Below are 22,993 nucleotides of genomic sequence, written 5' to 3'. Positions count from 1 at the left end.
CTATTAATCACTGTATGAATGATAGTGTAATAATATTTAATTAGACATTTATTTGGAGTTTTATTAGGAGTTGCAAAATAAAATAAAAAAATAAAAAAAATAAAGCCAAAACGCTCTACCACGCTTTCCTTCAAATAAATGTTTTGAGTATATGTAAATAAAATTAGACAAACATAATTTAGAAGAATACAATCGCAACTAACTATGAGTTTATTATAGCATTATCTGTGTGTCATATGCTTCACAGGTAGGATTGGATCACATTGTCAGTTTCATTTCTTAGTTCTTTGTAGCCGCTGCAAAGTAAATCATTCAAACTCTTTCTCTTTTCATTCTGATATCCAGATCACGTACATCCCGTAGCTCTAGCTCAACATTTTCCATTCAGTGGCAAAGCTGTAATTTACTCTGCTTTCCTAGTGCAACATTTTAAATAGATTCACAAACAAAAATCAGGAAAATGTAGATTAAGGGCAGCTTGCACTAAATATGTCTGCTTTACAGAGTAACAGAAAAGCGGATTCCATTGACCTGAAATGGTACGAGCTGTCATTCTGATGAAAGCAAGAGGATTTAGGAAGTGATTAATTTCAAGTTTGGATTTCGTTGTTGACAAGCCTAAATACTATTCCATCTTTAACCTCTATGTGGATTGTGGTTAATTGCTATCATAGCAAAAAGGAAGAAGACTATATTTTAGAAAAAAAGAGATGATACATTTTGTTTCTTAAAAAACATTCTTTGCCACAAGAGAGAGCATCCAGTTCCCAGATGTAAGATTGGTTTATCGATTTGTGTTGATGTTCTCGCTTCTTATCATGACTTTTTATTTTATATTTAAGTCACAGGAATAAATGGAATTCCTGGCAAGTTATACAATCACCACACAATAAGATGTATTCAGCTGATGAAGTGACTTTATTATTAATTATTATTAATAATTTTTTTTTTTACAGAAAGATACTTTATCAATATTTACAACATATGCTGCTGTTGAAGGTCAAATTCCCTTTGTTCACTGCCACTATGATAGATGTGGCAAAAGGCTAAAGCTTTGCTGGTTCTCTTGGTTCAGATACATGTCAGGGTGTTTTGCATTGAGAATGAGTTTACTTTCTCCAGGAAGGGTTTCATTGCAGTTTTCTTTTTATGAACAGGTGACTTGGACTCTGGATAACTTGTATTACATTGTACCCATACCATTTCAATAAACTAAAAATGGAGTATCAACCAAGGCTAAGTCCTGACCCAGTTTGAACCTAATGCAACACAAAGTTGCACTTCACCCCATAACATTAAAATAGGTGTATGTATAAGTTTGACACCTATTGGGTCTACACAAATTATTGTACTCTTTATTGTCTTTTTACCCTTTGTTGCTTCCCACAGGAAACAAAATAAAGATGAAAGATATTTTAAGAAAATGCAATTGACTAAAGCACAAAACAAAATAGCAATAATAAAGTTTCAGTGCAAATGAAATATTTATTGTTTTTACCTATTTGAACATCATTAAAATTAGTATAAAAGGTATAGTATCTAAAAGAAAAATGTTTTACTCATTCATAATCCCTATTCTTTTGGATATTTTGGAGTGCAGCTCCTTAACTTTTATGCTACATATGATTATTAGGTCGGGTTATGCTTGAACATAAACCCATCCACAGTCACTCGCCTGCTGCTGGACTTTAAAGTCTTATCAGTCCAGTCTTTTTTCAATTTATCTCCCCCAGCAACAGCCTAATGAAAGTATTATTTTGTAAATAAATGGCAAAGATTTCTTTTAATGTACTGTTGTCTCCTGTCTTATCTTTGTTGTTGTCTAACTCTTCAGTTTGCATCATGTGTGAATGATATTTGTACTTGCGCATCTAAACTGCCAGGAGTGTTACTTTGACTGCCAGATAGGATGAATAAATTTGATTGAATGAAGAATGACACACAAAAAAACGCTGATTAGCGATGGGCCCAGAGAGCTGTACCCTGAGGGGAATCTTTAAGTAAAAAATTAAAAACCAGCGTGAAGTCACATGGAAGGATAAAGTTTCTAAAGACACTCATCTGTCCACCGCCCCATGCGGTTGATAGATTAAAATTAGGATTTAACAACAAAAAGTTAATTTTTAAAAAGGGGCATTTGTTACATGTAGGGCTTAGATTCTCCACCAACTGGTACAACACTTGTGTTGGATTCAAGTTTTTTTTTTTTTTTGGAATTCAGTTAAAATTAGGGTAGGACTGTGCAAGATAACTGTTTTTTAATAAGCATGTAAATTTGCTGAGTCATGAATTGAGTGCGCTGATAAATAGAAAACATAGTCTAGAAATTCTGGAAAGTGAATAACTTTGTAAATGTGTAGGAATGTGACATGCTTAGGTAGAATATCGTTGCTGTCAAATAATACATAATGAGAAAATCCAGGGGAAGAGGAACATGTAAGAAAATTAACTTGGAGAGGACAAAACAAAAATATTTGTCCCATTAAGTATTATGACAAAGATAATAATTTTCAGTGTCTGTTTGAGTCATGATGTGAAATGGTTACAGCATATCTCTCCTTTGCCTTCAAGCATATGTTGCCACTTCTGCTCCATCCACTATGCATTTCCATTTTTCTTACTTAAGTGATTGTGCTATCTCCAATCTCCCTGAGAGTGCACTTGATAGTATGTGATCCTATTTGGGCAGTAAGGCATGCAGTATGAATCGTGCAGATGAGTTGAGCTGGACTGTGACTATGCTCAGGGGGATACAGGAAGTCCTCACAGAGAGGACAGAGATGAAGGTCGACTCACCCCGACTGCGAGCCAGCTGTCACAAGTGGACAGACAGGAGAATCACCTGAAACCTGAATTGATTTCTTTGAGGGAGAGAGAACGAAATTTCAGATATCTGTTGACCTCACTTGATGGAATATGTCACAGGCTGGAAGGAGCTGGAGAAAGAGTTTAGACAGGCAGCAAATGCCATTGCAGGAAAAGACGATCTGTGCCTTTTGAACAGTGCCACCGATCAGCTCCCTTTACTGACACCTCGGTTACTTCTAGCTGAATGTGGCCTTAATACCGCTACTTCTAATGAGGTAAAAAAAGAAAAAAAGAAAACTGCAGTAAATTCCCTGTTTGACGCTTGAATGCTGTCAAATTCCATCTTCCAATACTGTAAGCAAAAGATACTAAATAGGTCACATTTTACAACCTTGTTTAAAGAAAAAGAAAAAGAAAGATTGCAGGATTATACAGTGGTTATGAAAAAGAAAGTAACCTGCTCTGATAATTTTAGATTTTTACTGTATAAATGGCCCGTAGTTTAAAAGATTATTTTAATCTAACCTCAGTGAGATGTAACAGTAGGTCATAGACTCAGTCATGTCTTTCTTTATTAAACAAAGGTGTAGCTTTAAAATTGAAAGGGGCACAATCCATTACACCGAAATTCAAATTTTTTTTGTATTTTTTTTCTATAAGGAAAATATTCCGTACATCAAAAAAAAAAAAAAAAAAAAAAAAAACATATTATTATTGATCACGCAATCCTGATTGAAACATAGTGGTGGTAAAATGATGCTGTAATGTTGTTTTATTTTCAGCTGGGACAGGTAAACTGGTTAGAGTCAGTGTACTTTCATATAGAGCAGTGAAGGAGGGAAACCTGTTGGATGCAAAAGACTGGAGACAGTGTCTAGCAGGATAGCAACCCCAGGCATATGGTACATAAAATGTTGGACTTAAAGAGGGTATATTTTGCCATGCCGTAACTCCTATAACGATAAAACAACGTTATATCTATTTTTAATCTACCCCCTCTTTCAAACTGCTGTTGCCTAATAATTTATAAATTTTGTCTTTGAAGAACATCCCCCTGAGAGAACAACTTGATAGAGTACCTTGGTATTGGAATCAGTCCAACTTTGCTGATAATTAGGCACTTTAGCCAGCAGACTTAATCTGAAATTAGAAGAGCTCCAGGCATATGAACTCATTTATCACCAAAATATATAGGATGGTAAAAAAAAAAAAAAAAAAAAAAAAACTCTGCATTTTATAACACATAGCCATGGACTTACAGTCAACTTTCGATCAAAATGTGGAGAACTTTAAATGATCTCTTGAAATCTTTAGGAGAACTTTCCTTAGTTAATACGAACAGTGAGTCACTCATAATTTTATGACACTTTTCCTGTAAAAGGCATGCTGTTTAAAATTTGCCCTTTCTGTTAGGGCTGCCTTAATCTTGATCTTGTGAACTATTCTTACACTTTTAATAACTCTTGCAAGTAGATAACATTTTAAAATGTTCTTTTTAAGGGCATGTAGTATTAATTTGATAGGAACGGCATAAAATGAAAACATGTATTAGAACACAATGGTCAAGCAACAAATAAAATAATAAATGCATTATTAGATGATAAAGATATATATTAAAATTTCTGGATACATTAGTACTCAAAGATCTTCACTGCTATGTTTTATTTTTCATGTATAAAGTGGAATTATATAGAAATCCTAATAATAAATGTAGTTGTTAGCTCTGTTGCCTTGCAGCAAGAAGGTCCAGGGTTTCAAACCTGGCCTGGGGTCTTTTTGTATGGAGTTTTCTGTGAATGCATGGGTTCTCTGAAGGTACTTCAGCCCCCTCCCACAGTCTAAAAATGTGGTTGTTTGGTCTCTCCAAATAGCTCTAAGGTGTGAGTGTGTGTGCATAGTTAGTCCTGTGTGTCTCTATGTTGCTCTGTGATGGACTGGCGACCTGTCCTGGGTGGAGCCCACTTCTCACCCAATGACCACTTGAGATAGTCCCTAGTCTTCCTGTGACACAGCGCGGAGAAGCAGTATAGACAGTAGATCGATGGATGGTATGGTATAGGTAATAGGAGGATACAGCAAAACTGTAAATATGTTACTAATATTCAATTTTAATCATGTCTATTTGGGTTATCATAAAATGAGCACAGCGTAAATTGTAAGTTACTGCCTTCCCGCAAGTGATTATGCTGGCCATTTAGGGTGTCGCTGAAAAACTCGTTACATGTACATTTTAACTGTTACAATTATTTACCACCTTTTTTTTAAATACAAGATTTTGCCACATTTGTTTGAAATAGGAAGTTGACTGTCGGACTGTAAAATCTGATTCATCCTCAATTTATTGAATTATTATTCCCCTTTCTACACTTGTTATTTCCGTTGAAATAAATTACTGTATAATGTTCGACATAAGGGCCACATGTTGTTCAGGCAGAAAGAAAAATCCATTTTTATTTGTCCTAATTATTGAGGTTTCTTGTTTAATTTCATTAGCCAAGCTTTGCTTAAAAAAATGAAGACAAAGACCGTCAGAAGTAATTAAAAGATAAGGTGCAGAGCACAGTATTCCAGTGCTAGCTGCATAAAGACATTTAGCTTCAACAGAGAGTGTAACATCCCCTCAACATGCACACATCCTGCAGAGACAAACACATTTCATATCGAGGGGATGACGGAGGTGCTCTCTCACCTGCCAGCAGACACCCCTCACAGACATCCACAGTGGAGAGAGACGTGTTTCTGTCCCGTGGCGTCAGACTGATTGGATACAGAATGTGACAGGAGCACAGTGGTTGTCAATGCGAATTGCTCATGAACAAGCAAAACATTAGGACAGACTAAGCTGCGGTGTTCATTTTTTGCACAAATCGGAGGGGTGGCTCAACAAAGTCTGTAATATGTCTTCTGCATCCTTCTTTTTTTAACATTTTTACAGGAAAAAATAAGCCCATCCCAATGAAGCTTTGCAAAATCAGTGCATCCTGCTGACATGGTTAGGCTCATTTTGCGCTTGGTTTGTCTGAGCCTTAGGCATATTGTAAACAGCGTACCATATCGTTTTAACAAAAAATATCACTATGAGAGCCTGATTTATTAATCAGTGTTGTGTTATTCATGGACATCCTGTTAGAAGCAGGTTCCAGTAAGTTGTATCTGTCGTTTGAAAAAAAAAATGCTTGAGGCGTTCACCACATCTGTTCAAACATAGTTTATAGACATGATTGGAAGAAAAAAGTGATGCCACTCAACACACCTAATGACTACAGAAAAAAAAAAACACTTGGTCTGTTGAGGATGTTGTGCAGTTTTATAGCTGGTATAACAAGTATCTGTGTTTGTATAATGAGTGCAGATGGGGAGCTTTAACGACAAACTGACACTCTGAGTGGTGCTGCCGCTACTCCACCCTCCAGCTGCAAGGATGAGAAGCATAAAAAAAGAGCAGATTAGAGGAGAATTGTGGATCAACTTCATCAGTTAATTAAACTCTATTGCAGCCTGATGAGCAATTAATCAAAGCAGCGTGCCGAGTGTTAGGCAGGGCTGAGCTCCTCGGGTGCAGTATGTGTGCACTATGCGGTATATTCCTGGGGGGGCAGCCCTGTGGGGACTAGCACTTACCAAGTGAGCACCCCTTAAATTGTACTGGGTGTAATGGGCTGGGCTTATGTAAGAATCTATCAATCACTCCCTGACATAAGCCTACACCCCATTAGTGCTTCAGGATTAGACTCCTCTTACTGCTAAAACTATCATTGAACTATTTGGCCAAGTCAATCCAGTTTTAGGATGTATTCGATTGATGTGGGCAAAATATTTTAATCCAATTTTTACTACAGTTTACGTAACAGAGGCCATAGCTGATAGAGTGGACACAATTAACATGCACGAAAGATGGGGTCTAAACAGTTCTAAAAACATTACTGGTCGCATCTTCAGGTGTCTTCAAGACAGCATCTTGCTATGGTATTTGTAAAAAAAAAAAAATCTCAAGTATTTGCCTATATGCCTAAATGAAATCATGTGCGGTGTTTATCACTTGAAAAGTGGAAAATGGATGGCAAGATCTACCAAGACATGGCCATCGATATAAATCGTCAGGCCGGGCAAGAAGAGAATTGATCAGAGAAGCAGCCAAGAGGCCCCTGGTAACTTTGGAGGAGCTGCAGAGATTCACAGCTCAGGTGGGAAGATATTTTGACAGGAAAACTATTAGTTGTGCCTGTATTCACCAAGATTCTTAGTCCTCTCAGAGAGTCTTATCGTAAGAGTGATTCAATTAGTTGCTGAGAGTGACTCTGAGTAAGGAAATGACAGAAGCCTTTATGTTAGTGAAAAGGTGTGGTTGACCCCGTTGCTTGGTGTGATGTTGTCTTTCAAGAACTGTGATTGGTAGACAGTACAAAAAAATGCCCTCCTAGTAATGAAAGGGGAGAAATTAACCGATTAGACTGGATTAAGAAATGTGCCATGATGATCAAACTTAACTAAATTAATTGATTGTCACATCACAACATTTGAATGCACCTTATTTACATCCTCGTTATTATTTTGATTTGCTTATTTATTTTTACCCACCCATCATTTTACTACTTTATCTATTTGTTATTATTGCGCACTCACCTGTCTGCATTTTACTGGAATTGCTTGCTGGTATAAATCAGTTGTATTTGATAAAACGACTGACTTAAAATGGAGAAAAAAGATGGATAAAAAACATTAACTGAACAGCAGCGCTGTCCGATGCACAGCTCTGGGAGGACAATAGAGGAGTGTTGAAAAGTAAATTGATCCTCGGATCATGGTGCAAATGCACGGACTCTGAAGCATATTGCTGCAGATCAATGCCGCTTTTTCTCTGCGAGTCTCGGTGCTTTATGCACCAGCCTGGTGAGAAGCGCTCCATGCAGCAATCAAACGCCAGAGATAGATGGCATCACACATGCAGACTAATAGTTGACTCTTTAGGCTACTGACATTATTAGTTGTTTATTTATTGAGCAAAAGATTTTATTACAGAGTTTGGAAAATACTCAATGCAATATTTTCAATTATGCCCCAAAGGAGTAGCTTATTTGTGCCTACCTACACTCCTATTCAATACAAATTGGTAACATATAATACATACACACAGATTAGATTATACTGTATGCAATACAGAAAATACTTTCTCACCTGTTTATTATATATTCTTTGTAAATTTCTCCACTTTTTTCATGTTTATTCAATTTCTATCCTATTATTTATTTATCCTAAATAACATTACGTTACTAGAGCAGCACCTTCTACTTGTCGGGCAGCTCTCTGCTCTCTGCCCGATAACTCTGCGCTGTTTTCCAGTTTCTTGTTTACATAGCCAGGCAGGACGCGTGTGCACGTACGTGCATGTGAACAGCTCCTATTCAGGGCTTAGCCCCTCCCTGCCCTAATTTACCACCATCAGTGGACCGCAGTGTTGGAGCAACATAGCAAAGAGCACCCCAGCACATTCTCTTGCTAACAGCATTATAAGCTTATGAGATACTTACTTCTTCACTTTAAATATTCCTCTGAAAGATGATGCTGTCTTTCTGCTGCCAAGCACCACCTAGTGGTGAAATATCAGTTATTGCTCTTTTAAGTCAGGCAGATGGATTTGTTATGCAATCCAATTATTATTATATTATAATGACCAGCATTTTTTTTTTTGTTATTGTCAGAGTGAGTTGTTCATTAGAGTGATGGCTTGTGGGAAGGGGCTGTCCCCAAGTCTGTTAGTTTTGACTTACTGTGCTCTGTACACCTACTAGAGGGGAGAAGTTGGAACGAGATATGATCGGGGTGAAATGGATCTGCAGTGCTGTTTCTGGCCCGTTTCCTCACTTTGGATATGTGCAGGTCCTGAATAGAAGGCAGGTTGGCACCGATGACCTTTTCTGCATTCCTGACAGTCCGTTGCAGTCTGGCCCCATGGTGACAGATCCAAACCAGACAGTGATGGATGAGCAGAGGACAGACTGGATGATGAGTCTGTAGAACTGGATCAGCAGCTCTTTAAGCAAGTTGAGCACCCTGAGTAGGTGCAGGAACTTCATCTGCTGGGTATTCTTGATGCAACAGTGCTGGACTCCCACTTTATGTGGAAAGTAAATCTATGCCCAGCCAAAGGCAAAGCCCAGACTTAAACCCATCTCAGAATCTTTGGTAAGACTTGAGAATTGATCTTCCCATATGCGCTACATCCAATCTGCCTGTGCTTGAGCAATTTTTACAAATGGAAGACAACATTTTCAGTCTATAGGTGCATAAAGCCAGTAAAGACATACTGCACCTCCAAGACCAAAACAGTTGAAGCTGTTTCGGCAAGGATTTACTCAGGAGAGTGAATACAAATAAGTTTTCTATTTGTAAAAATTAATTTGAAAGCCACAATTTTCTGTTTATCTATAGGACAAAATCCAAATAAAACACATTGAAATATATGGTTTTTACATTACAAAATGTAAAAAAGTTCTTAGGGCATAAACACTTTTGTTGTCTCGATTTGAATTTCTTAAATCTGATCCCTAAATGCCTTTCAACTGTCTTTTATCTACCTCTCCTTTCCTTTCTACACCATCGCTGAAGCCCTCTTTATGCTTTGAAAATTCAAGTTGGCAGTTTGTGACTAAATGCAGTAAATTTATTAACAAGACCGTAGGGAACATTAAAAGTCAATTGAAGGAGGCTATTAAAAGCAGGATTTTAATTGGGTTAGTGCCTCGGCTCAAACTTTTTTTTTTCCCCCTGTCTCTTTTTCCAAGAGCGATAGTCATAAAAAAGTTCTGAATTAATGTGTTCAGTATTTGCTAGTCCTTGAAAGAAAGTTCTTTTTTTAAATCTCAAAGCCCTGTTTGATGTTATTTTTTATACCATTATCCAAGTCTTTAAAATTCAGAGAATTCAGTAAAAATCAGCCTCAGCGTAAAGTCTGATTATACCATATGCTCTTGGTGTCTGCTCTCTTCCTGTGCTTCCTCCTACTGAGAACCTCATTCATCAATGTTTTATGGTGGAAGAGTGCATCTTTGTGAATGACACAGTTTAACTATGACAAGATTTTACAACAGCAAACGTGTCTGCAGATTAACCCTGGGTCAGGTCTGAACATATGACTATAGCTGTTGCATCTGTTTGCTTTTCAATTTCAGATGGTCAGTGTTAGGGCCTGCAAGCACTGAGTAAATTATGTTAGCTCTGTAGCTTCACTGGATCAGATTATATAATCTGTAGAAATTACATTACACAGCATACTATTGTCCTCGTTTTGGTAACGTGGTGTGACACATTACAAATGGCTTTAATTGCGCTCTGGCTTCTGGCTGTTCTGACATACCCGACTCTCTGTGCACTTCAAGGGGCTGGGGTTTTGGTGCGTGCATACTTATGTTGGTTTAGTGGCGGACTCAGAAAAGGAGTGAGTTTGTGCACATGGGAGAGCTGGAAAGAGAGGTGGTGAAGCGGCCGCATATTGGCTGTGCTGACTGGATAATGACATGCAAAGTGCTGCGCCGCTATACTAGGCTGAGCCTCCGACCAGATGCTGCTTTCACTGCAGCTCATAAGCGGAGAGAGCAGTAGACTGCACGCGCTCGTCTTCAATGGATTAAACAGGAGGATTGAGGCACTTCGATCATGTACTGTAAAAGAAGCTTATTAAAACTAATACTCATTATGTGGAGGAGACTGTGGATAAGATGACTCCCAAACCTCTGAGTTTTTTGTGTCATTTCGCCATAGTTAGAGTTTATGCAGTCTGTGTAATGAAGGTGGCGTTCATTACAACTTAAGGAGCCTGGAAACTTCACAGATTGACTTGTCGTATAAAGAGACACTTAAGAGGATTATTTATGTTTATAGTGAATAAGAGTGCCAGATGGCAACTTTACACAAAAGGGCTTAGCAGGTAAAGCTAATATTAGCTATATAATTCACTTACCGTTTTTATGAATAGACTGCATAAAAAACAAGGTAATGAATCTCATCGTGAAAAAACTGGGACATGCCGTTATAAATTGAGTTTATTATTAATAAATGTTCACATATCACTATCAAAATTTCTTATCTCTGAAAAGCAAAGCCGTTTATTGGCACTTAACAAAAAAATAACCTTGTTTTACTCCATTAAAGATATCAAGAAAATGTAGTTTCTTGTCATGATTTTTGCCGGCTGACTGTGCTTCACCTTATCAGCGTGATCAGCTGCACCTGCACTCCTCCAGCGGTTATACAATCAGCCGCATTCCATTCACCTGTTCTTCGGGTCTTTATATACGGGACCTCTCCTTCCAGAGATTGCTAGATTATTGAAAGCCTGTGTTTGAGTAGATATTTAGCCTTATTTGTCTGCCTTTCCATGTTCTGAATTTCCTTGCCACGCCTTAACCTCGGCTTCTGATTTTCTGGACACTGACCTGGACCATCTCATGAGCACAAACCTTGCCAAGCCCCGACAGACATGTTTGCCTGGCTGTCATCAATCCTGCCTTGGGGACCTGCTTTAAGCCTCAGCCATGTCTGTCCATTCTCAGATGCATGCAGAAGTTTTGTCTATCTGTACCAGGACTTGGTTTACTATTTTAAAATAAATCTTTTAAAGTGCAACACTGTGGTTTGGCTTGAATATAAAGTTATCTGGTCCGATACGTCACATTCAGCTGTAAGATTCATAACTGTGGGCTCCAGTTCTGATTTATCCATCCATCTATCAATTTTCCTACACGCTCATCCCTATTGGGGTCGCGAGAGGGGCTGGTGCCTATCTCCAGCTGTCAATGGGCGAAAGGTGGGGTACACCCTCGACAGGTCGCCATTGTATCACAGGGTAATACAGAGACAAACAGGACAAACAACCATTCACGCACACACTCACACCTAAGGAGAATTTAGAGAGGTCAATTAACCTAACAGTCATGTTTTTGGACTGTGGGAGAAAGCCGGAGTACCCGGAGAGAACCCATGCATGCACAGGGAGAACATGGTCTATATAGGGAGAAGATAATATATATATATATATATATATATATATATATATATATATAAACTGTCTGATGTATTCTTCAAGCACTGTCTGATATGTGGTACAGTTCGTGGTGGGTTCTTTGTTGGTTGAGCTGGGTCTTAAGTTTTTTTTAGACTTTTGTGCATCTGGGATGTTGCTTTCAGGTTGTGCTTGCTTAGAAGGTTAAGCCTGGGTATGTATGTTGGCAGTTTTTTTACACTTTCTCCACTTCTGTAAATTGGAATGGCTAATTTCTAATTATTTTAAAACCTTCTGAAAACCCTCCTGGACTCATAACCTGCTGCATTTTTCTTTCTGAAGGATTCAAACAGCTCTTTCAATTTTACCATGGCGTTCAGACTATTTCATGTCAATACTATATTAAACTTAATGTTTTCAACAGGGCAAACCTTAAAAATGTTGAAAAATAATGGCTTTTGCACCCAATATTGTACGCATATTTATAATTTAGCCACTTGAAGTGGGAATAAATGTCACTGTGGGTTTATATATGGTCATTCTTACAGAAAATTCACTTAAAATTGCAGAATAGCTTTATGCAATTCTTATGCAATAGAAAAGGAAACTGTGACAAAAGCTTTTCACAGAGTATATGGTGCTAAATGACACTTTATGAGGAGACTGTTAGAAACACAATTGGATCACAGTTACACTAGTAAACAGAATAAAACTTGTGGTTACTTTGCAGAAACCATCTAAACTAAACCCTGAAGATCTAAGTGATGTGTTTGTTGTCATACAGCAAATACATCTATTACTCATAGTTGCTATGTTTTTTAGGGTAAAGCCCTGTTGTTGTTTCCTCAGTAAGTTGAATGAGACAAAATAATACTCGTTTATATTTTTGGGGAAAGTAAATTATCCCCATTTGATAATGACTATAGTTTTTTTTCCCCCCCACAGGTAACAGTCCAGATTTAATAGAAAACTGTGAAATAGCCCTTTAACTTGGTGGAGATAGGAAGCTACTAAGCAGATACCTATGTCAGTGTTGTCCGTTGCTATCAGCTACCCAATGACAGTATTCTTCCCATGCTTACAAATCATTCTTCTCTTGTCTGTCACTGTGTCTTCTTTCTACCATGTACATGAAATGCTGTCACGCAAACTATTTGAAAATGGTGGAGGCATTTTCAAGGCTTATGTAACCGAACCCTGTCAGCCAGTCGACAACCAGTCCTTATTAGTCATCTGTGTCAGCACAACAGAGCAACTCAAAAATCACTGTCTTTATTGTTTCAAAATAAGAGCCCAAGATATAGATACATGGTGCCAAGCTTAAATCACCCACCTTTCTATCTGGGACTCATAATAATAGTTTACACTTGCTTCACCAAATTAAGTCACATGGTGACAGCAACTGGATAGCTAGAACTTAAACAAGAAATAGTATATTGTTTTATTAATGCAAGATCTTGCTACACCGCTAATGCTCCTCCATTCTTGGAAATCAAAAGAAAACTTTTACCAGTAACATATTGACTGTGTGATTCTAAGCCAAAATTATTTCCTTTCCTATATACAGTGATTAGGCATACTATTATCACCAGCATGAACACCTTGACTAGTATGTAGCCCCATACAACACAAGCTGCATTACATTGTGTATTCTGATTTTTTTTTCTTAGAACCAGTAGCTTATTAGCTGGATTGAAAGACAAGGGACAGCCTTTGCTCCCAATGGCCATCAGTGAGCCTTGCCCACCCATGACCCAGTTATCACTGTTCCTTCCTTGTGCCAATTTTAACAGTGACAAGTGCAATTGACTCTGAATCTTACACTTGCCCCTTTTTCCCTACTTTTTCGAACTCTGACCACAAAATGTTCACTTGCAGTCTAATATACCCCACCCCACAGGTGGGTGATGAAATTGTCATCAGCAGTCACTTGACTAATCAATGTTATGCTTGATTAGTGCATTTATTTATTTATTTATATTTTGAAGAATATGTAAACATTCTATAACAATTAGTCAGGGTTATATTTTTTTGCGAGTTTGATTTAATGCACTTGAAGTGACATGTGAAATCAGCAAAGGCTGAATATTAAAATGTTGTTGTTTTAAATGAAAAGAAAACTGAAAACCCAAGAAAGTCATAGACCAAAGTGATTGAATGTAATCCACCATTCTTTAATTTAGAGTTATGAAAGTTTGCTTTTGAGTGGTTTGAAAGACAAATTGTACATATTCCCTTTATCAACGCGTTGTTCATCCACATCCATAATAAGTTCTATATATTTCATCAGTGGTGGCTGGTGATGAGATAAGTTTACAGTATGAAAAACTCTACTTAAAATGAAATCCATTCACAGTCACTTGCCTGAGGCATGGTCACTCTGGTCTAAATTCCTTTATCCACTTTCTTGTGAAATTATTATTTTGTAAATCAATGACGGAATGTTCTTTTGCTGTGGCATTCTCTCCTGGCTTTCCTGTCTGTCATTGTTGTAGTCCGACTGTTCTGTTTGCATTTGTATGCTTAAAAGATATTTGCATCTGCGTTTCTAAGCTGCCAGGGTATTAATGTGATTGGATAAAGAATGAAACAAAGAAGCTGAGGTTGATCTTTAAATAATCAACCAGAGAACATCATGAAAGCACACGGAAATCAAAAGTTTTATTAGCATACATTCACAATAATCTGTCCGGCGTCCCTGCCATTAAAAATATGACTTACAAAAAATACTCAAACACAAAATAAAATGGGAATTGTGAAACGTTAAACGTCTGAAACATTTTATTTGAGAGAAGATGAGTAAAAAGGCATCATTACTAAAACATGTGTTTTGTTTTCTGTGCTCTTTTTCTTTCAGGAAAAGGGAAACATTGCTGTAGTATTTAACGTGGGAACAGATGACATAAACATTGAGGAGACATCAAAATTTGTAAATGATGGAAAGTACCATATAGTGAAGTTTACAAGGAGTGGGGGTAATGCCACTCTGCAGGTGGATGACCTGCCAGTCATTGAGCGTTACCCCACAGGTGAGTCCCACCGCTTTGCCTACAATTGCATTTGCTGCTGCCTATAGCAATGACCTAGATGTTATCAAGCCAGCTATTAAAGTCTTATCTGTAAGGATGTTTTTTTATGTTAACCTGGCATGTGCTTTAATTGCTATTTATGCTTCTGTTTTCAGCTGCTGTTTGGAATCCTACCAGTGTTGCTGAGTTTTATCACTAGATAACAGTTAAGATAATGTTGTTAAACAACGTTTGCAAAATTAGTTAAACCTGAAGTTGCACCTTCCTACTTCAGAGCCTTAAGTAATAAATGGTCTCCAAGGAAAGCCGACGTCACTGTCTCCATGTCTGTATTATACTCTTCCAATCCCCCTACAGTGTACACTTTAAGGAGCTCAAATCAATACACTATTCCCTGACAAATTACCACTTTTATTGTGGCAGGTAATTGCATGCCATTTAATATATTTATTTCTTCATCAATACAGTTGATTGATTGATTAGTGACATTGTGTTAGGCAAGCCTGTAATAACATCAGAGTAAATGTGGTACTTATGGAGAGTTAGGTACCACGTAGATGATTCAACTATCTTACATACCTAGTTTAAGCATAAAAATGCACTTAAATAGCCATCATTTTGACAGCATGAACCACATTTACTCATGCAAAATCACAGTTGTGTTAATTTTCTTAGTCATTAGTGCTGCTAATAATTTCATTTGTGTAGCGCTTTTTATAAACACACTTTACATGACAGCGGAAGATGAATGTAGTAATTGCAGCCCTGTGTTATGGCTAGGACGTAACTGCAAGAAGAACTGTGTGTTTAAAGTAGAAGAAGTGGTATTTCTAAGCATTAACGATTGAACCTTAGAATTGTTTTCTAGAAAGGTCAACCTTATGTTACTATATTTAAGGTGAACACATATGCAGTAATTTGCTGGTGAACCAGTACCACTCAGCAACACTGGTATGTTTCTGTAAAGTCTTAAAATGTCAGTTAATCAAATTTCAATGCTAGCGTCTGTGTTGACGAGTCTCTTAACCTTTTTACCTGCTGTAAGGCTTTGACAAAAGCTACAGAGACTGATCCAAGTCCCAATCTGAAGGTGCAAGCTGTTGTTCCAGAAAAGCAAAAGCTGCTCTACCACATTTGCTAAACTGTGAGCATGCATAAAATGTGTATGCAACAAAGCAAACAGGCAAAACAGAACCTGTCTCTTGTCTTCATAATCTTTAGTGACCTTTCAGCTGAGAATTGTGCATTCATCTAAATGATAGATGGTTGTATGACTGCAACCCAAACCTCGCAGTTTGCCTGGGGTGGATGGGGGAAACTGAAAGCTTTTGACGTGGTCGTGACAGGATGTGAAGCAGATTTAAATGCGGTCATGCTCCTGTCTCTAGATTTAAACATGCGTGCTGTAAGGTGGCTCCTGTGGTTAGCACTGTTGCCTCACAGCTAGAGGATTGCCAGTTTAAATCTTAGCTGGGATCATTCTGTGAGGAGTTTACGCATTCTCTCCATGAATAGTTTCCCTGCAGGTAAACCAGCTGCCTTGCACATTTCAGAAACAAGCATGTTAGGTTAATGATGATTCTAAACTGGAAGTGTGTGCATGCATCTTGGCCTTATGGTGGACTGGTGACCAGTTCAGGGTGCAATCACAACCCTTTATAAGTGAACAGAAAAAAGATGGATTGATATCACATACACTACAGTAAGAATATTTTCAATACCAGTTTTGATTTCTTGAAATTAAGTTATTAAGTCATTATTTGTATTATTCCTTTACCTATTTAAAATAGCATCCGTTCGGTATATTGAGAGCTTAACCCATCGGCTCAACTTTCTCTTCACCACAATGGATTGGTACAGCATAAGCATTATTGCCGTGGCTGCACCGATCCATCTGTCACTCTCCTGCTTTATTCTTCTCAGGATTATCCCCCAAAAGTAAGATGAACAGTCTCTGGTGAAATTGTAGGGAGTAAATATTTAGTAATATAGTGTTGTATCCAATGGATGTAAATGGTAAATGGCTTTTACTCGTATAGCGCTTTATCAAGTCCAACGACCCAAAAGGCGCTTTACACTATAGTCATTTACCCATGCACACACACACATTTACACCCTGATGATGGTGAGCTATGTTAACCGAAACATAGCTACAATGGGCTTCTCCTTCTGTCACCCCACCACCACTTGAGGATTTCTTTCTCTTTTTACCAAATATAATATGTATCACCGGTCCAAGAGAAGTAAAGTAATTATTACTAATAACTTCACAAAGCCTCCGAATCTGAACTGTCCCTTCAGGCTTTAATTCTTCCGATGGAAATCTAATTGCACTTGTTTGAGTTTAAAATTAGATAAATGTTGATATAAATTTGACCATTTACTGACTTCGAACATGTCACAACTGAACTTCGCAACATTTGACTTTCAAATTCTGCTCTATGTATCCTAAAAGGTGGATTGTATGGACATAAATCATCCCATTGCAAGTAATGGGTTTTAAATGCTGCTGGACAAAATGATCAACCTCATCCCCACCAATCACATTTTAGTGACAATGCCAAGTCCAGCTACCTTATTAGGCCTGTAGCAAACTAATTACATCTAATCACAATTACGGCGTGGTCCTCCCTTCTTCCCTTGCACACAAAGCCATTATTCTCTCAGCTCGCCTGTAGTTTGATTAGTATCCATGTATCCCTCTAACACACTCATAATAGCAACCCTCCCTCCTTAGACCACTCACAGATCAAGAGTGATTATAATAAAAGTAGACAGGAAAGATAAAAATGATGGCTGGAAAGTGAGAGGGAGAGAGGAGGAGTTTGCACTTGGGGGTGATGTGCTATCACTCTCAAAGCAAGGAAATAATTGCTTCACCAGACCCACAACTACTGCCCACATAATCTCATTAAAAAGTCTCGTACTGGATGGTTACAGGCCATAGAAAGTCTTTAGTACAATTACGAGAATCAAAAATGCTAGATGTGCAATCAGACTCATAAGTAGTCTCCAGTTTGTTGTCATTTAGGCCTTCTTGCTTTTTAATGCTTACAATAGGGCTGTGCACAGAGAAATAAAAGGGGGAAAAAAATCTGTCCCTTCTCCTGAACCTTAGCCATGGAAGTAATAGCATAACAACAGTGCTGCCAAACCCACAGGGTACAATGCAGTATCCTATCGAAGCACCAATGAACACGCATTGCACACAAAGATAATGGAGAAGTCCCTGGCCTTATTCTTTTACTATTATCAGAGCGTGGTGCACTTACAGAGGTCCCTGTCTCTTCGCTGTAGCTCGCACTTCCTTCTTTTTTCTGCCCTTTTTACCTCTCGCTGGCCACCCCTCCCCCATGTTAAACCCACCCACTGCTTTCTTACCATGTGGTCTGGTGTCTGCCCTGTGGGATCTGACTGAAGTGGTGTGAGATTTAGCCATCAAAACTCCTACTCTGCTCATTTTCTTCCTTAGTCCAAAAAATAAGCCTGTGTCTGGTGTGTTAGAAGTCACAGCAGAGCATGAACAGTTCAGTGGCTACATTGTGAGGATACATTCAGCCCACAAGACGACATGTAATACCGGTTTCACAGAGACAAGACAAGTTTTTTAACAATATTTTTGTGCAAAAGTCAGACATAATGTTTATTGCAAATCACAACCTGTGTTTTAAAGAATTTGTAGCAAGTGTAGAATATTCAATCCCGGGTTTTAAAAGTTCATATATTTAATTTTGAGGGGATTTTAATGTTACCTTTTTGGCTTTTACAAATAGAACAAAGCTTTCATTGACCTCAAACTGTAAAAAAATAAAATAAAATGCTTATTTGGCTAAGATATGATCAAAAAAATAAATAAATGAATAAAATAAAATTATATATATATATATATTGGGTTTTTTTTAACTAGAGGTGGAAAAACCTTTTACCATTTAATCCAATCCAGCACAACAGGAAGCTCCAAAGACAGCTGCCATTCATTATTCATCCATCCATTAATCCGTCAATCCATCCAACAGGAGATCTCATTATAGGCTAGTGTGGAATGATAAAAAAAATAATTTGAGTAGGTTGTCCCATTTTAATTGCTCCCATCTCATGAACAGCCTGAGTATTGGCATAGTTGCTCATTTAACGTGGTGTCTGAAGGCTGCTTATGAGAGAAAGTTGATGTCTTATCTGACCCCTCCATTAACAAAACTAATAAAAAAACAAGTTGGTAAGGGCATAGTAGGTCGGGTGGGACAGCTCAGCTGAATCGCTGCTGTCTGGCAGTGGAGATAAGACAGGCTGTCCCACACCAAACCAAATCACCGCTTAACAGCAGTCACAGGCTCCGCTTGCAGACACGATGAATGGGCTTCAACAAAGCCCAGGGGATAGCATTGTTTAACACCCCGTGGTCCTGCAGTGGGGATCAATACATGATCAGACCTTGATTATATCCACACTTAATTAACCTCAGTATAGAGATAGACTGAGCCTGCCATTGGATGCAGAGCCAAAAAGATAAGCTCTTAAAAAATGGTGCATATTTTTGCTCAGATGTGGAGGATTCTGGCAACCTGGCAAGCTGTGTCTGGGCATAAGTATATGTGTTAATTGTATAGCACATGCTTTTATGCACCTGGCACTACCCAATGTCGATCCATTAGTTTTATTACACTCTGTATTAAAAAAGAAACTTGTAACCTTCGCTTCATCATTTAATTGCACCTTGTAACTACACCTCAAACCTGCTATTTTAAATTAAGTCTACCAAACAAATTAAACAATCTGACAGTTGACACATTAAACCACCATTTTTATTCATAGATATACACTAACTAATGATGAAACTATGGGGGGAAATGTCTTGAAACTTAATGTGGCTCTAAATTTATATGTCCTCGCTGTCTTTTCATCAGCTGCAGGCTACTATTTCTCCAAAGCACCAATCTGCTCCTGACCTCTCCTCAGATGAGGTGATGCAGCAGCAGGAAATGGAGAGGTGACATAACTAACACCCCATGACTGGCAAATGGAGGTGACGGGAATTAACAAATCCCATGAATGTTCCATTCTAACAGCAATCAAGGGTTATTCATCAGTTCATCTCATTGAAAATGCCAGGAGGCACAGCTGTGTTTGGCTGCGTAAACATTTTCACCCAACAATTGCAATATTTACCCATGTTGGATCGTGCAAGCTAGAATCTGTGCAGTAAACTCTCGAGGAAACCATTCACCATGCTCTGAGAAGTAAAGGAAATTTAACAGGAGCTCTTTCATAATGCTAAATAAAAACTCTAGCCCATCGGATTTAAAGAGAATTCTGCTTGGAAAGAGAAGTTTCCTATATAACTCAAAATGACTGATGGAAACATACTGCAAATGAATAAAGTATGTGTTACTCCAGGCCCGCAGGATGACTTACATTTCAATTTGTCAGAGGAAATATTTCCTCTTGATTGGGTACAGGCTGAAAATAATAATCAATGTTATTCTTAAAACTCCCATTTATGTGGCATTAAATCCCTTTGGGACCAAACAGTTGTTGGAAACGTTTCATCACTGTTTATAATAGTTGCATTCACACCATTGAAACATCGCATTAACAGCTGGTAGCCTTGTAAATAAATGTTAAAAGCCCACATTTTAACATCTATTCAATCCTTTGTTTTCCATTCCTTTTCCACAGCTATGTTGTTTATATGACAAATTCCTTAAGGCTCCGAGTCAGTTTGATACCCTGCCAATTTGTACCCTATTTTCACATTTTACTGTTTCATTTCATTATACTTCTATCTTTAGCCATTAAAGGACCATTACTCACCTATGTACTATCATTTTGTTTCTCCTTGTAAGTTTTTTTGTAGCAATGGTACCAATGAATATAACAAACCTAAATTTAAATTATATTTCAAGTCACTTGTAAATGATTTTCTTTGATTTTAGTTCTGATCACTGTTTTGGACAGCTGACTGGTGAAACATGAGATCATGACCGCTGATCAAACCAAAGTAATTCTCAGCAAGCTTCTGCTGGCAGATGTTATTTACTGTAGCAACAAAACTCTATTTGAACAAGTGTATATTATAAAATATTACTTTATATCATTGTTCATCAAAACCAGTAGAAACCCGAGTTGAGTCAAAAATAAAATAAAATACATAAGATCAGGATGAAATGTTCTGTTGAAGATTCAAACTACAAAGGTACAAAATGGCAAATGGGAAATATGGCCAGCACCTCCTCTTTAAATGTAATACATTTTGCATTTATGAGTTGATTGAATCTTTATAATCATGTCTGAACCAATGACTACACCTTTACCTTAGAAAAGTTTCAGCTCGTCTTGGGATAGAAGATACTTTTAGGTTGGTGATTACAAAAAGCAGGCAACAAATAGTTTTATGTATGAAATTGCATCGTCTGTGGTCCAGGTTGAGAAACAATGGTGACATCTTTCAATACTTTTAGCTACTACCAAAAGGTCCCAACAGTCCACAGCACTCAATACCTAGGATTATATCTTCTATAATCGTTTAAGGCAGACCAGCTCTTGTCTTTAGTCTAGAACAATAAATCCCCAAATTTGATCGATATAGCCTTTGCTTCCTAGAAATAAAGCATATTTCCAGAAAACCCAACCCACTTTCAAATGCATTAGGACTTCAGTAGACACCTAATGGCATTTTACTTCTCAACCACAATTCCGTGTTATTTAAATAGAAAACAACATTGTCTTTCTATTGTATTAAGCAAAAATATGCTAAGGTGAAACAGTTTTGATGCCCTTTTATTTCTAGCTGTTGTCTGGAGGTTTCATTGGTATCCAATGGGGTGCATTGCATAATGATTGTATTTTGCACAGGGAGCAACTAGTTGTATAATGTCTTAACAGTGACAACGGTTAAGGAAAGTAATTCATGATGTGAGAGGAGACTAAAAGTGCACTGACTTAGTTTTTATAGCGGGCTCACTGGGCTTAATCTATGTTTAGATGAATGTTTTGACGACAGATAAGTGGGCATTGTGTACGAACGTTGCTCTTTCATCCGCTAATGAGGTAAAATAATATACACCATGTTCTTGTGTGGCTTTTTTCGAATGCCGAACGTAACTTTCTGAATCGTTGTTAAGGTGGAAAGTGCCCCACTAAATCTCACTCACAGGCCATTGTGTTTCAACCCGGCACAATCAACTGCAGCCAAACACGATGAGCTGCACACACAAGCTTTAAATCCTTTCTCTATGTGGCTGATCCTCAGCAGTAATTCAAGCTGATGTGATTAAAAATGTCTTTTTATGCGCCGCCTTACCTCCAAGACCTTTCATCAGATCAAACGTGCATCTGTTACAAGGTTAGCCTCCTCTGTTCATTTCTTTGCCATCTTTTCCTCTCTGAGGCCATTCTCCACTGACTCATTGTTAGCTACAGGATCCTTTATCGGCCAGAACTGAATTAATATAGTTGATGGGACAAACATTGTCAATCTGCCAGAAGAATAGAGCTGACTGAATTCAATCTCGGCAGACAATACCAGGGGGAAAGCACTCAGAGACAGTGCCACTTTGCTGAACGTTTTCTGTTTTTGAGAGGTTATTGGCCTTGACAAAAGGGTGATGCAGAGTTTACCCTCATTAAAGCCCAGCGTGTCCCTCCGATGTTGGAGTGCAGCTTTACTGCAGATGGTCGTCTGCTCTTCTGTCATTTATTTGGCCTAGTCTCCAAAAAGATTTCTCCAACTGACGTAATTTTTCCAATTAAACTCAAAAGATGTAGCTTTTGTCAAAGCCGTTTTATTCCAGGTTTAACTGTGTATGTACTTGCATTGACATTGTCTGCTGACCAGATGTTATGATAGTTATCTGTGTTAATTGTAATAATGCAAATAGCTTAATATTTATTGTTAATTAGGCTATTGTTAAATGGGGTGTACATTTGTTAAAGTTAGTATAAATATAAAAGGTTTCCATAATAATAAAATTAAATGATGACTCTTTGGTGTAGCTGGTAAAAAAAAGGCATTTAAATAGTTATGGAGGGAAATTATCATTTTAAGGGGAGATTTTTGTAATGGATATGTTTAAATTTGTGATTTGGGTTGCTTTATAACATAATTTTATTAATTAAAATGAAACAGTTCCATGACAGTTCACTTATTTTTGATAAACTA

General features: G+C 37.8%; 1 protein-coding gene across 13 annotated transcripts in view; it reads left to right on the top strand.

The window, feature by feature from the left end:
* Positions 1 to 22,993, top strand: part of LOC105923295 (neurexin-1a) — a 400,667-nt gene that overhangs the window by 319,120 nt on the left and 58,554 nt on the right. For all 13 annotated transcript variants that reach the window (XM_036126148.1, XM_036126143.1, XM_036126142.1 and 10 more), the window contains one exon: positions 14,664 to 14,835. In XM_036126148.1, coding sequence (XP_035982041.1) covers positions 14,664 to 14,835 — 172 coding nt within the window. The remainder of the gene's footprint in view (positions 1 to 14,663; positions 14,836 to 22,993) is intronic.

This window comes from Fundulus heteroclitus, chromosome 22 (genome assembly GCF_011125445.2).
Source record: "Fundulus heteroclitus isolate FHET01 chromosome 22, MU-UCD_Fhet_4.1, whole genome shotgun sequence".
NCBI classification, from domain to species: domain Eukaryota; kingdom Metazoa; phylum Chordata; class Actinopteri; order Cyprinodontiformes; family Fundulidae; genus Fundulus; species Fundulus heteroclitus.
The sequence above is the reverse complement of the archived record's forward strand: the minus strand, read 5'-3'. Positions and strand labels throughout refer to the sequence as shown.